This window comes from Otolemur garnettii, unplaced genomic scaffold (genome assembly GCF_000181295.1).
Source record: "Otolemur garnettii isolate 467f Iridium unplaced genomic scaffold, OtoGar3 scaffold00437, whole genome shotgun sequence".
Lineage (NCBI taxonomy): Eukaryota > Metazoa > Chordata > Mammalia > Primates > Galagidae > Otolemur > Otolemur garnettii.
In genome coordinates this window covers 55,833-71,548 of record NW_003852832.1, presented here as the reverse complement: position 1 = coordinate 71,548, position 15,716 = coordinate 55,833, and the positions used below count along the sequence as shown (strand labels likewise).

General features: G+C 39.6%; 1 protein-coding gene across 1 annotated transcript in view; it reads left to right on the top strand.

Moving 5' to 3' along the window:
- Window positions 1-7,329: 7,329 nt before the first annotated feature.
- Window positions 7,330-15,716, top strand: part of FAAH2 (fatty acid amide hydrolase 2) — a gene marked incomplete at its 3' end in the record, with an annotated part of 63,876 nt that continues 55,489 nt past the window's right edge. Inside the window, 1 exon segment of the mRNA XM_012813995.1 lies at window positions 7,330-7,540. Within this exon segment, the coding sequence (XP_012669449.1) occupies window positions 7,333-7,540 (208 nt within the window).

The window sequence follows — 15,716 nt, the reverse complement described above, 5'->3', positions numbered from 1 at the left end:
GCCTCAGGAAGGTTGAAGTGCACTCTTCAATCTTCTCTCTTGTCTCTGCTCCAAACCATCAGCTACTTTGCTAAGGTTCTGTCCTTTCAGCCTCCTTCTGGACGGGAGCTTCTGTAAAAAGCTGGCTGCAGTTCGCCATCTTGGCTCCGCCCCCCCATCTGTGACTTTCAAATCAACCTTGTGACCTTCAGGAATTCCTATAAAGTGAATATTAGTTTTCTTCATATTAGCCCAGAGCACTCTGAGAGAACAATCTGTTTTTGTGCTCCACTTCTCTTCATCTTTCAGCCTTTGGGAGCATTTCAATTCTTTGTCTTCAGTGTCAGAGATCCTTTTCCCTGCCTGGTCTATTCCATTGCAGAGGGATTCTGTTGTATTTTTCAGATCTTTGAGGACTGCAAGTTCTTGTCTCAATATGTTAAAATCTTTCAGGATTTTGTCTTTGAATTCATTGAATGTTTGAGACAACTTTCGAATTACTCCTTGAAATTCTAATTCCATCTTTATCTCCATTCTGCTGATGTTATTTGCCATCCAAATTCTGAACTGGATTTCTGACATCTCAGCCATTTATTTATGAATGGGATAATCTGGTGTGTCTGTTTTGTTATTTCTTGTGGGAGTCGATCACCTCTGTTTATTGATGTTGGCAAAGTTTTCCCACTGATTCTGCCCATGATTATTTATGACCATTTGGCTAGATGGGCAGGTAAGGTGAAATTGAGTTTCAGGCTCCTGTAGCTGTGGTTAACCAGCCCTTTGCCAAGGATCTAGGACTGGTGACTGTAGCTTTTTCCCCTACAGCTTTTTAATGGACCAGTACATTACAGTCTGAGGCTCTGGGGACCTACTTGGTGTGGTAGGGGTAGGTGGCTCTGTTTTGGGTTTAGCTGGTCTTTTTCCAATCCTAGTGGTTCAGTGACTCAGGGTTTATATCTCAGCTGTGGAGAATTATAAGCAATTAAGACACCTCAACCCCCATGGGCAACACCTGGGATAGGAATATCAACCCTTCTTGTTGCCACACAACCAGGGTACACCCGAGAGTCTCTGGGTGATTAGTCCAGGTTAGGAGTTCTAAACCAATTGACCCAGTCAGTACCAACTCTCAGTGTGAGGGGTTCAAACGATCTCCAACATCTAGATAGTTGAGGACTACTGGCTGCTTAAATGTGGGTCACTTTGGCATTCTATGGAGTCAGAAAGGCCTGCCCAGTAGCAGAGTTGGACCAGGGGGCTGGTGTCTCATTCCCCACCTTGCACCTCTTTCATTCCCAGTCACTGGTAACCCCATGGGGCTGTGGTCCTGATCCCTCCAATAAGCAGATGTGCCAGGGATTTGTGTCTACCAGAGTCAAAGGTAAGTCAATGCCCCCTCGGCCCTGCCACCATCCTCTGCTACCTGGCAGCTGAGAGAGTTAAGGCCTGTTTGCCTCAGGTACTCAATGGCAACTGGAGAATGTTCCACCTAAGCTCAGTCTGACCCTGAGGATAACAAATCAGCAAATGATTTTCTCAACCAGTGTGCCTTTGCCATAGCTGCCCTTCAACACTGGTATCCCTATGGGGCAAGGTCTGTCTTCCTCTGGTAGTCCTTAGAGTTGGAGGGTTAGCTCTCCAAGATTAGACCCTGGTGGCATTGCTCTGCTGTTGCTGAATCTTTGTGAGAGGTGTTCCTGCACAGCTCCCAGGCAGCTCCTATGGCCAGGGAGTTGGCTGTAACAGCTGCTGTGGGAGCACAGGGCGCATGGCTCTAGCAGCAGGGCGAGGTTTGAGACCAGTGGCTTTGGGTGGGTGGGCTGTGGGTCTCACGACTCTGGCAAGGCAGCTCTGGCTGGGACAGGTATGGGGTGCATGGCTCTGGCAGGGTGGGGTGTGTTGTGCTCAATACTGGTAGGGTGGGGCACATGGCTTGCAAGCCTCCTCTCACAGCTGGTTTGCACTTTAGCAGTGCCAAGCCTGACAGCCTGGCCCGCTTTGTCTGCACTGCTGCTGGGCTCACTGTTACAGTGTTGCTTTTCTACCATGACTCTTGCAGTGCCTGGACCTGGCAATGAACTGCAGACATTCCAGTGTCTGCAGGAGTTAGGCTTCTGTACCATCAGGTGAGAGGAGAAGAGAGTGGAGTGGAGGTTCAAAATGGCAGGAAAAACTGTAGTTCAACTTTCATGCCTGGCATGTGAGTGCTCAGGGTCACAGCAGGGTGCCTCTGGATAAGTAGTGCCCACTTCCTGCAACTCTCTCCCACGGGGTGACATAAGAGGTCCTCAGTTCACTGCTTGCCTGTAGAAAACCTACAGTGAGCCAAAAAGAAAAAAGAAAACACTCCTGGGAGAAGGGGCCAATACTTATCCTTTGGTGTGAGTTTTGTATCTGAAATTTGCTTTGTTGGAGTCAAAGTTTGCCTTAGCAGAGGTGATGTGTAGTTCTCTCTCTTCTCTCTCAGCTCAGCTCCCCGTTTTTAGCATTTGTGAGTACTTTCTGGTCATAATTCTTCCCTCTGGAGAGGAGCTTTTGTTGAATGCTGGCTCCAGTTGGCCATCTTGCCCCTCATCCCCCAAGTCCAAAATTTCTTTCATTAGTTTCTTACTGGAGGATCTATCCAATACTGCCAAAGGGGTGTTAAAATCTCCCACTTGTATTGTGCTGGTGGAAATCATGTTGCTCATGTCAGAGTGTCTCTTATCAATTGAGCAGAATTCTGGTTGGGTACATAAATATTGATAATTGAAATCCCATCATGTTGACTGTTGCCCTTGACAAATATGAGGTGACCATCCTTATCTTTCTATACTTTTGTTGGTTTAAAGCCTACTGCATCTTTGAATAAAATTACAATACCTACTTTTTTCTGTTTTCCATTTGCCTGAACTATAGATGACCGTCCCTTTACCCTGAGTCTATATTTATCTTTTAAAGTAAGATGAGATTATTCTATGCAGCAGATATCTGGCCTGAATTTTTGTATCCCATCAGCCAACATGTGCCTCTTTAGAGAGGGCAATTTAAGCCATTCACATTAATTGAGAGTAGTGATAAGCCTGGTCTTATTTTGGATGTTAAATTTATCGAAAGTCCAGTGGACACTTTTAATCCTTTTCCCACTGCGGTAGTTGGAATTTGATCAAAAATTTCTACGTTAATTTACTTTGGTGGTAAAGCATTACAGTCATTGTAGAGGACAGGTCTGAGAATATCCTGAAGAGCTGGTTTAGTTATGACAAACTTATTCAGCATGTGAATATCATTAAAGTATTTAATTTCTCCATCATAAATGAAACTCAGTTAAGCTGGATACAGGATACTGGGTTGAAAATTGTTCTGTTTTAAGAGGTTGAAGGTAGATGACCATCCTCTTCTAGCTTGAAAAGTTTCAGCAGAAAGATCTGTAGTCATTCTAATATTTTTCCTTTTGTAGGTTATAGTATTCTTACATCTGGCTGCTTGCAGTATTTTCTCCTTCATTTTAACTTTGGTGAAATTAATTATAGCTATCTGGATTTCAGCATTTCTTGCTATGTTTGGGAATTTGTCCTCAATTATCTCTTGAAGAAGAGCATCTGAACCTTTTGAAGCAACTTTGTTGCCTTCAGGGATTCCTATAAGGCAAATATTAGTTTTCTTGGAATTATCCCAGAGCTCTCTGAGAGAATGATCCAGTTTTGCTCCCCACTTCTCTTCTTCTTTGTGCATTTAAGAGCATTCAAAGGCTTTGTCTTCAGTGTCCGAAATCCTTTCTTCTGCCTGTTGCATTCTGTCAATAAAGGATTATACTATATTTTTCAGATCTTTGAGGGCTGTAAGTTCTTACCTCAATGTGTCAAAATCTTTGGTGATTTTTTTTCTTTGAGTAAATTGAATTCTTGAGACAACTTTTGAACTGTTCCTTGAATTTCTAATTCGATCTTTACTTCCATTCTGTTAATCTTATTTGCAACCCAAATTCTAAATTCGATTTCTGACATCATAGCTATCTGTTTATGAATGGGATTCCCTGGTGTGGTTGGTTTTTCATTCTTGGGGGAGTTGATCTGTTCTGATTTTTCATATTGCCAGAGTTTTCCTGCTATTTTGCCCCATGATTGTTTTTCATCATTTGGCTAAATGAGCAAGTAGGGCGAAATTGGATTGGGGGCTTCTGGGGTTGTGATTGACCAGCCCTTTGCCAAAGAGGTGGGGCTGGTGACTGCAAATTTTTCTCTACAGCTTTGCAAAGGACCCATACAGTTCTACAGCCTGAGACTCTGGAAACCTGCTTGGTGTGGTGGGGTATATGGCTCTGTCTTTTATTCAGCTGATCTCTGTCTATTCCTAGTGAATCAGTGACTCAGGGTTGAAGTCTCAGCTGTGGTGAAATATAAGCATCTAAGACATAACGACCCCCACATGTAACAACTGGAAGAGGAAAATCAAACCTTTCCATTACAACAGAACCAGGGTACTACCTTGGAGTATCCTCGGTTGATTTGTCCAGTTCAAGAGTTCCCAACCAATTGTCCCAATCAGCACCCACTCTCTAGCAGGAGAGTTCAAATCATCTCTAGCAACTAGATAGCAGGAGTCTACTTGTAGCTCAAGTGTGGCTTGCTCTGGTGCTCCGAGGAGTCACAAAGTACCATCCAATAGAAGGTTTGTACCAAGAGGCTGATGCCTCTTTCCTCACCTTGTTTCCTCTTCACCACTGGACTCTGGTAACCCCAGTCTCTGGTAACCCCACCACCAGTCTCTGTTAACCTAGTGTCTGTGGCCCAGTTCTGTCCGTTAAGCACATTTGGCAGGGGCTTGTGCCTTCCAGAGTCAAAGTAAAGTCAATGCCTCCTCTTCTTGGCTACCACCCTCTGCCACCAACCAGCCAGGGCAGCTGAAGCCTGCCTGCCTCAGGTACTTGATAGCAACTGAAGAGTGTTCCATCAGAGCACAATCTAAACCTAAGGATATCCAGACAGCAAATGTATTTCTCCCTCAACCACTGCACCTTTGCCCCTGCTGTTCTGCTGTTCTGGTATCCCTATGGGGTGAGGTCTGGTTCCCTCTGGCAGATCATAGAGTTGAGAAGGTCACTCTCCAAAATTCAACCTCAGCCCTATTCATAGGATTGCTCTATACATGCTGATGTTGGGTGGGAGGCGTGTTCACTTGGGTTCACACACCTCAGCAGTTCCTAAGTCTCTACCCATGGCATGGAGACCCAATCCTCTGCCCAGTGCTGAGATACTCTTTCTCAAACACAGACCAGACACCTTTCCCTCTGTGTCTTTCTGCACTATTACCGGATTCACAGATATAGCAAAGCTGCACTGCCACTGTCTATGCAATGCCCATACCTAGCCAAGGAGTGCGGACATTCTGGTCTCTGGAGGGCTTGGACTTCTATAGCACCAAGCAAGAGGGGAAGAGTAGATTGGAAGTTCAAGGTGGCAGGGAAAATATGCTGGAGTCTTGTTTTGTTGTAGGAGATTAGATGTGTGTTTTCTGAAGACATCATTTATTTGGTTTGTGCCTTTTTATACACTTGGCCTGCTTGTGCCTCTTCAGTAATGAATTCAAGTCATTCACATTTGTTGAGAGAATTGATAAAGATGGTGGAGTTCTGTTCATTCTGTTCATCTTGTTCTGTGGAGGTCTGTGGCCTCGTTTTATCACTTGGGTCATTGTGGAAGCTAGGCTTTGTCGTTTATATCTTTTACATTTACCTGAATGGAGTTGAAGAACATCCTTTTTAGTAAAGTATTTCAAGAAAGAAAAAATAACCATCCCATGTACTGTATACTAATCTGAAACTAGTCAATGAACAACTACAGGTACACTCAAGAGGGGTAGTATGAAATATCAACTAGATGTTGTGGCATTGCTTACCAAAGCATCTTATGAATTTTTGTTACACTAGAAGTATAGGGCCCATTCCACTTCTCTATGTTTTTACTCATACTCAGTGTTGCTAGAATTTCTTTCTTTCTTGCTTTTTTTTTTATTCTTTCTTTCTTTCTTGGTAAACTTGATAAGTGATGAATAGTATCTCTTATTGTTTTAATTTGAAAATTTCTCATGTGCTTTTTAAAATAAGCATCATCTCATATGTTTTTAGGCATTTCAGGGTTCTCTTTTTGTGGTGTTTTAAATTTTTTATTTTTATTATTAAATTGTAGCTGTGTACATTAATATAGTCATGGGGTACAGTGTGCTGTTTTTATATACAATTTGAAATATTTTCATCAAACTGGTTAACATAACCTTCATGTCATTTTCTTAGTTATTATGTTGAGACATAATAACTACTGAAGAGGCACAAGCAGGCCGAGTGGATATTTATATTCTACATTAAGAAAGATTCATATTCTATATAAAATTTTTAATTTTTTCCCATTTTACATTTGGACATTCGTCTTTTTATTATTGATCAATATGAGATCTTTATGTATTTTGAATACCAATAATTTAATACTTATGGCTCAAATAACTTATTTTAATTTGTTTCTTATCTTTTATCTTTATGAGTACTTTTGTTGAACAAAATTTTACAGTACGTTTAAATGAATGAATCTTGTGTTCATAATTTTTGTTTTCATGTCCTATTTGCAAAATATTGACCAACTTTGTAGTTATGAAAATATTTGCATGTATTTATTATAATATTTTCTAGCTTTATTTTCCGCATTGAATTGTTTAGTCTATCCATATTTTATGATATGATGTAGAGATATATATACATTTTCATATTGAAAGGTAATTTTCTTAGTATCATTTTTGTCTTTCTGATATTTTTCTTCTCTTTTCCTTGTATTTATATTTCTTCTCTTTCTGATTCTTTTTTTTTTTTCTAATTCTTTTCTTAAGTATCTAAATGTCACTTTTGTTCTATACTAAGTTTCATATATATCTGTATTCTTTCATGGCCTCTCTCTTGTGTTTCTGTATGAACCATGGTTCATTACTTTACTTCTCTAAACCTATCCATCACTAAGATGAATTAATAAAAATAGCAATTGAGATTATAGGATAATGAATTTTTAAACAGTAACTGACATTTATCATGTTTGTTTGGACACTTTACATTTATTCCCTCATTTAATCCTTATAAAAAACTGAATTCAGCAAAGTTAAGTGATTTTTCTCAAAGTGTGAATAGTTGCTTAGGTATAGGTTGGCATTTGAATTCATGTCTGACTCCAAAGCTTGCACAATTTTCAATAACTCAATTTTCAATGTCTTAGTTGTAAGCAAACCACCTAGAATAATAGCTGTGCTGATTCATTGTAGGTACTCAATAAGTAGTTCCAATCTTTATATTTATTTAAGACTATTCTCACTTCCTTTTCTGTGACCCTTAAAGGAATGCCCAATTCTTCTGGCCTCATGGACCGTCGTGATACCATTTCCAAGACAGATGCCACTGTGGTGGCATTATTAAAGGAAGCTGGTGCTATTCCCCTTGGCATAACCAACTGTAGTGAATTGTGCATGTGGTATGAATCCAGTAACAAGATCTATGGAAGATCCAACAACCCATATGATTTACAGCGTATTGTAGGTGGAAGTTCTGGTGAGTTGAACATTTTGTCAAAATCCCTATTAAGAGAGAGGTGGAGATATTGTTGCAAAAACCTCCGAGAAAGCAATAATCAGCAGTTTATGGTAAAGTAATTTGAAAACTGAATCATAGTTTGTTGTAGATCATTGTGGACAATGAAAATTAATATTTTGGTTTTCTTATCATATGTGTGTGGGTGGGAATCAGGGAGAGAGACAGAAAACAAGAAAATGTGAACTACTACACCTGGTTTAGCTTAAGACCTATTTATTCTGGACATAAGATGACAAAATAACATAAGAAAACCCTTTCTGAGAAGGTAATATTTGAAATGAAACCCCAAGTGTCAATAATAATTTTGGAGTTGTTATAATAAATACAGCACAGTGTCTAACCTATACCTATAAGAATGATTGCAAAAACCTAGGATATATATGTGGATAAAAAAAAAAAATGGGGCCTATGACAGATTTGGTCAACTCTGACGTGTTGAAGGTGAACAGAGGAGAAATACCTAGCAAAGAAAATGGAGAATGAACTATAAGTGATGTAGAAGGGAAATATAAGAAAGTGTATTGTAGACTAGAATTTATAAGGCTTTTATCAAACCTAAAAGGATGTGTTTATGAGTTATTAAAATATGATGTTTAAGTTGTAGATGCTATAGTGACGTTGATTCTTGACATTTCTTTTACTATGTTACCTTGGTCACACAAAGTAGATGCTCAGTTTGCTCAGCTACAAAATTGCTATAATAAAGAAACCTGCTTTGTAAAGTTATTGTGATGATTAAAACTGTTAACTGTGACTTCACGTTTCTGATATGGCAATGTAAGGAGTTTGGAAGTTACCACTGTCATTCACACAATAAGAAAAAACATATGGGCTCGGCGCCTATAGCTCAACCGGCTAAGGCGCCAGCCACGTACACCCAAGGTGGCGGGTTCGAATCCCCAGCCCACCCGCCAAACAACAATGACGGCTGCAACCAAAAAATAGCCGGGCGTTGTGGCGGGCGCCTGTGGTCCCAGCTATTTGGGAGGCGGAGGCAGGAGACTCGCTTGAGCCCAGGAGTTGGAGGTTGCTGTGAGCTGTAATGCCACGGCACTCTACCCAGGGGGACAGCTTGAGGCTCTGTCTCAAAAAAAAAAAAAAAAGAAAGAAAAAACATATGAACAAACTGAAAATTAACAACCTTTGATTTATCAGAACACTGAGGTCATATGGCAATCCACTCCCCTCCAAACTGAAGAGAAAGACATACATATACATAGAATCCAAACTATATAAGAAAAGCCTAGGAAAATAAAACTCTGTAGAAAACAGTACAGAGGTAGGAAAACCTAAATTGTAATTGATGAATTGTTGGAGATTCAGTATTAAAATGTCTCAGAGTTAAAATTTTAGAAGTTGTCCCAATCACAAGGGACATCCACACTTTCATGAGTTTTACCTTCAGTGGTCCTACCAGGTTCTCATAATAAAGATCGGAGAAACTCTCCCACCACCATGGTTTTGTAACGGTGATGGGAAAAGTAGCTATCTTGAAATACTACTTCCAAAGCATTCTGTTCTAACAAAGAATTCTTCAGAGAAACTAGAACTTAATAGATTAGTGTTTTATCAGAGACTAACGGACCTCACTTGAGAGAAAGAAAATACCCACCTCCACCCCCACCCCCGGGCTTCCTTTCCATCCTAAGAAAATCAGAGAAGAAAAAAATCTTAAAATAAGTAAGAGAGAAAAGTAAATGAATTATTTAGGAGCAAGGGAAGAATTAGAATAAAATAAAACTGACAAGAACCTATTAGGGTCATAGGGTAGGCACAGCCTAACTAAATAATTAACACTCAATCATATGACTATGAAATGCTTTCTCCTCTTGCTCACACTTACTTTGCCACTTCATTAATAAAGATTATCTGTAACAGGAGAATAAACTGGAATAACTATGCAACATAGGTGTTATTTAAGAAATTGCTAGGGAAATCCAAAGAAAACATGAGGGATGAAAACAAGAATACCAGATGAAAATTTAACATCTGATGTCTGCAGATACAACAAACAGAAAACATAGACTAACCCCTAGCCATGACAGGCTAATTTTCCTCCGTTCTTTCCATCCAGTACATCGTGTCTGACTTGCAACAAAAAATTGCAAGCCATACTAAGAGGCAAAATTTATAGTTTTAAAAGACATCAAGCATGAAAACAAGACTCAGATATGGCAAAGATGTTGTAATTATCAGACCAAGAATTTAAAACAGCTATGTTTAATATGCTTAGGGTGTAATGGAATAAGTGAACAGGCAACATGAAGACATATATTGATAATGTAAGCAGAGAAATGAATACTCAACAAATCAGAAGAAAATGCTAAAACTTAAATGCAGCATAAAGGAAATAAAGAATATCTTTCATGAGCTCATAGATACATTGGATGCAGCCATTGAAAGAATTAGTGATAAGGAAGAAATGTCAGTAGAAACTTCTAAAACTGAAATTCAGAGAGAAAATCGGAATGAAAAAAATGGGACAGAATATCTAAGAATTCTGGGATTACATAAGGCATAGAATACACATAATAGGGACACTAAGAAGAGAACAAAAACAACAGAAGAAATGTATGAAACAATAAATTTGCATACATTAATGATAGACAACAAAATACAGTTCTAGAAAGTTCAGAGACCACCAAGTAAAGTTAAAACCAAAAAGCTATGCTTAGGCATATTCTACATCATATAGAAGATCAAACAGGAAGAAAAAAAATCTTAAAAGAAGTAAGAAGGAAAAATAAGTTAATTTTTAAAGGCAAGAAAAGAATTATAATAGATGTTCTTTTCTTTAAAATCTGTCCAAGCAAGAAGAGATTGGAGTGAAATATTTAAATTTTTAAGAGAACTGTCAATATAGAATTGCTTATCTAGCATACTTATCCTTTAAAAGTGGAGGAGAAATAAAGACTCACACAAATATTTTGGGAGTTTTTTGCCATTAGACCTATATCACAAGAGATGTTATAAGAAGTTATTTATAGAAAGAAAATAATAAGCATCAGAAACTAGATCTGTATAAAGAAAATAAAAAGCATTAGAGAAAGAATAGATGAATGTAAAATAAAGAAGTTTCAGGGGAAGATGGCTGACTGGACCTAGCTTTCAACAGAAGCTCCTGTCCAGGGGGAGAGATAATGGCCAGAAAGAACCCAATAAAGCTGAAAGTCAGGAGCTGAGCTGAGAGAGAAGATTGATAACTGCACGTCATCCTTGCTGAGGCAAGCTGCAACTCCAAGGAAGCAAATTTCAGGTACAAAACCCATCCCAAAGAGGATGAGAGTCCATCCCTCCCCCAAGAGAGTGGCTTGCTGTGTGATCTCTACAAATGAGCAGAGAACCAAAGACTTCTTCTCTCACCCCACGGGAGAGAGTCGCTGAAGACTGGGACTCTTTCTCCAGAGAGATCATGCTGTGAGCTTGGGGATTCTTTTGGCTGGCATAAAAGTTGAACAAATATTTTCACTGCCATTCTGAACACCCAGTCCACTGTTCCACCCTCACCTGGTGGTCTGAAAGCCCATGCCCTTCAGAGAACAGAGTGTCCATGGTTTCCTGCTAGGGCTGGGCATTGCATGGGCTGTAGCAGCACAGCTGCACTGAAACTGTGACTTGAGTAGAAGTGGAGAGATGTGCAGGTGGGAAGGTGACTGGCCCAACAATGTGAAAGTGTGCAGTGATGGGTAGAGGTGCAGGAAGCCGTGGGGCAGGTGGAGGCTCTGGAACCTGCAAAGAAGCACAGGAAGACCACGGAAGCACCTGCATTGAAGCAGCATTGATAGTAGAGCAATCCTGCCAGGGTTAAATTCTGGAGAGACATTGTCCCAATTCTGTGCACTGCCAGAGGGAGCCAGACATCAACCTGCAGGAATATGAGAGGAGTAGTGCATCTGGGGAAGATGTGCAGTCTCTGAGGAAGAAAAACATTCACTGCATTGTTAACCCATGGCTTGGAACCAACTCAGATGGAACAATCTCCAGTTTCCATTGAGCACTGGAGGGAATCAGGCTTCAGCTCCACCTGCTAGCTAATGGCAGACTGTGGCAGTCTGGCTGAAGAGGCAGTGACAACTCTGACTCTGGCAGGAGCAAATCCCTGGTACATTTCCTCACTGGAGGGAACTGGGCCACAACCCTACAGGGTTATAGTGATTGGGAGTGGCAGAGGTGCAAGGTGGGGAAGGAGGTACCCGAACCCCTGGACTAACTGATTTTCTGGGTGGCCCTTTCAGACTCCATGGAGCCCTGGAGTGAGTCACACTTGATCTGCCACTGGACCCCTGTTGTCTAGTTGCTGGAGACCTTCTGAGCTCTCCCGCTTGATCAGCATTTGTGCTGACTGGGAAAGTTGTTTGAAACTCTTGACCTGGGCTGGCTGCCTGCGTACCCTACAAGATTGAGCTGTGGTTGTGTTGTAGTAAGAGAGTGTTAGTCTCCTCTTCCAGTTGTTGCCCATATGAGGGAGAAGGCAGCCTTAGTTGCTTGTATTTCTTCCTAGCCAACTTTTCAGCCAAAGCCAGTGATTCATTAGGATTGGATAGATGCTAGCTGAATACAATACAGATTCACCTAACCCCATCACACCAAGCAGGTCTCCAGAGTCTCAGGCTACAGTACTGAACAGGATATTTGTAAAGCTATAAGGGAAAAGCCTCATTCACCAGTCCCAGTTCTTTGGTAAAGGTCTGGTTACTTTAAGATGACCAGACGTCCCACTTTTGGCAGGACAGTCCCAATTTTTAACAATTTGTCCCATGTCCCGTGGGGTTTTAAAAAAGTCTCGATTTTTGGAAAGAATGCATGACAAGCTAGGGAACAGTGGGAGAATGGGAAGGGAATATATGGTTTTCGACTGCTGAAGAGGTTAATGTAAATCCATTTGGGAATGAAGAGGTTAATGTAACTCCATTTGGGATTGAAGAGGTTAATATAACTTCATTTGGAAATGAAAAGGCTAATGTAAACTCTCTACTCCCCTCCTGGGCAAGGTATCAGAAGGTGTCTGGCTCCCTCCCTTGCTTTTAGAAAAGGACAATTAGCTCAGAAGGAGCCAAACTGTCTGGAACAAACAAGTAGCGCCCCCCCCACCCAGTGAGGTGACCAGACGTCCTGCTTTTGGCGGGACAGTCTTGATTTTTAACAATTTGTCCTGTGTCTTGGGGCATTTTTAAAAAGCCTTGATTTTTGTAAAGAATGCATGACAAGCTAGGGAACACGGGAGAACAGGAAGGGAATATACGGTTTTCAGCTGCCATGTGGCTATTTTGCCAGGATATGCATTTTATATTATTTTTGTTAATTTTATAATGTTAAACTTTAATAATAACAAATAATTGTTGAGAAATGATTATCAAGAACTGCTTATCAAAGTTTGCATTGTTGTCAGGCCCCGCCCCCAGGCCTCATCCCCCCAATGGTGTCCCGCTTTACCAATGTTAAAATCTAGTCACCTTAGGTTAAGTACAACTCCAGGAGCCCTCAATCCAATTTCACTGTACCAGCTTCTCTAGACAAACTGTGAAGAATAGTCATGTAATAAAATCAGCAGAAAATCTCTGGCAACATGAATAATCAGAATAGATTGTATCTCCAAAGGAGCAACAAAGCAGACACAACAGAAGATGATATTCAAAAATAAATGGCTGAAATGTCGCAAATAGAATTCAGAATATGGATGGCAAATAAGATTAATAGAATGGAAGTAAATTTGGAATTAGAAATTCAAGGAGTATTTCAAAAGTTGTCTCACGAAACCAATGAATTCACAGACAAAGTCTTCAAGGATTTAGACACGAGACAAGAAATTGCAGGCTTCAAAGAACTGATAAATATAGTAGAATCCCTCAGTAACAGAATGGAGCTGGCAGAAGAAAGGATCTCTGACATTGAACACAAAGTTGTAAACACTCCTAAATGCTCAAAGAGGCAGAGAAGTGGAGAGCAAAAATGTATAATTCCCTGAGAGACTTGTGGGACCACTCCAAAAGATTAAACAGTTGTCTTATAGGAATTCCTGAAGGAGAAGGGGATGGTCTTAAAGGTACAAATGCTCTACTCCAAGACATAATGGAGAATTTCTAAAGCATGTCAAGAGATACTTAAATTCAGATAGAAGACTGTTTCAGAACCCCAGCAAAATTCAATCCAAAAAAAAAAAGACTCAATCCAAATAAAGCATCTTCTAGGCTGGTGGTTCTCATCCTGTGGGTTGCAACCCACAGGAACTTCATTTAAAGGGTGAGGCTTTAGGAAGGTTGAGAACCATTGTTCTAGACACATTGTAATTAACTTTGCCAGAGTTAATATGAAGGAGAAAATTCTGGATGCATCCAGATGTAAGAAAAGCATTTCCTGCACAGGGAGAAATAGAATGATTACAAATATCTCAGCTAAAACATTTCACGCCAGAAGAGGATGGTTCCTGATCTTCAGTCTCCTAAAACAAAACAACTTTGCCCAAGATCCTGTATCCAGCTAAACTAAGTTTCATTTGTGATGGAGAAATCAAAGACTATATTGACATACACATGTTAAAGAAATTTGCCATAACTAAAGCAGCTCTCCAGGATATTATCAGACCCATACTCCACAATGACCAGCACAATGATATGCCACCAAAGTAAAATTATGCAGAAATTTTTGAATAAAACTCAACTTCCACAGTAGTAAGAGGGTTAAAAATATCTAGTGGACATTCAAAAAACATGACACTACAAAAACTACCAGGCTTATCAATTCTCTCAATTACCACGAATGGTTTAAATTGTACTCGAAAGAGGCACAGGTTGGCTGATTGGATACATAAACTCACACCAGATATCTGTTGCAAACAAGAATCTCATCTTATCTTAAAGGATAAAAATAAACTGAGGATGAAGGGATGGACATCTATAACTCAGGCAAATGAAAATCAGAAAAAGTGGAGGTTACAATTTAATTGGCAGATACATTAGGCTCTAAACCAACCAAATTAAGGAAAGATAAGGATCATCATTTCATATTTTTCAAAGTAAATACTCAACACAAGAGATTTCAATTGTGAATATTTATGCACCCAACCAGAATTCCCCTCAATTTATAAAAGAATCCCTAGCAGACCTGAGCAATATCATGTCTTCCTGCATCATAGTAGTTAGAGATTTTACCAACCGTTTGTCAGTGTTATATAGATCCTCCAAGAAAAAACTAAACAAAGAAATATTAGACTTGAACTTGACCCTACAACAAATGGACTTAACAGAAATGTACAGAACATTTCATCCTAATAAAACTGAATACACTTTCTTCTGATCAGCCCATGGAACATCCTCCAAAACTGATGACATCTTAGGTCATGAATGTAACCTCAACAAATTAAAAGAATAGAAATTATTTCTTATATCTTTTTGTACCATCAGGGAAAAGAAGTTGAACTCTACAACAGGAATATTCATACTCAAACAAAGTCATGGAAACTATATAATGTTATGCTGAATGATAGTTGGGTCATCAATGAGATTATGATGTAAGTTCCATAATTTTGGAACAAAAAAATAATGAAGAAAGAAATTATTCAAACCTGTGGGATACTGCAAAGGCTGTACTCATAGGGAAATGTATAGTGCTGCAAGCCTTCCTCAAGAGAACAGAAATGGAAGAAGTCAACAACTTACAGGGCTATCCCAAGCAACTGGAAAAGTAAGAACATTTCACCATAAAACCCACTAAAAGAAAAGAAATGACAAAACTTAGAGCAGAATTAACTGGAAATGAAAAACAAAAGAATCATTCAGAAGATCAATAAATCAAAAAGTTGTTTTTTTAAAAAGATCAATAAAACTGATAAATCTTTGGCAACCTAACCAGAGATAGTAAAGTAAAATCCTTCACATTGTCAGTCAGAAATAATAAAGGTGAGATAACAGACACTCAGAAATTCAAAAAATCCTTAATGAATACTACAAAAACTCTATTCCCATAATTATAAAAATCTACAGGCAAGTATATCTGGAAAACACCAGGGATTCCACTAAAAAACTCTTAGAAGTGATCAAGGAATACAGTGGTGTATCAGGATACAAAATCAACACTCATAAATCTGTAGCCTTTATATATACCAACAACAGCCAAGCTGAAAAAACAGTCAAGGACT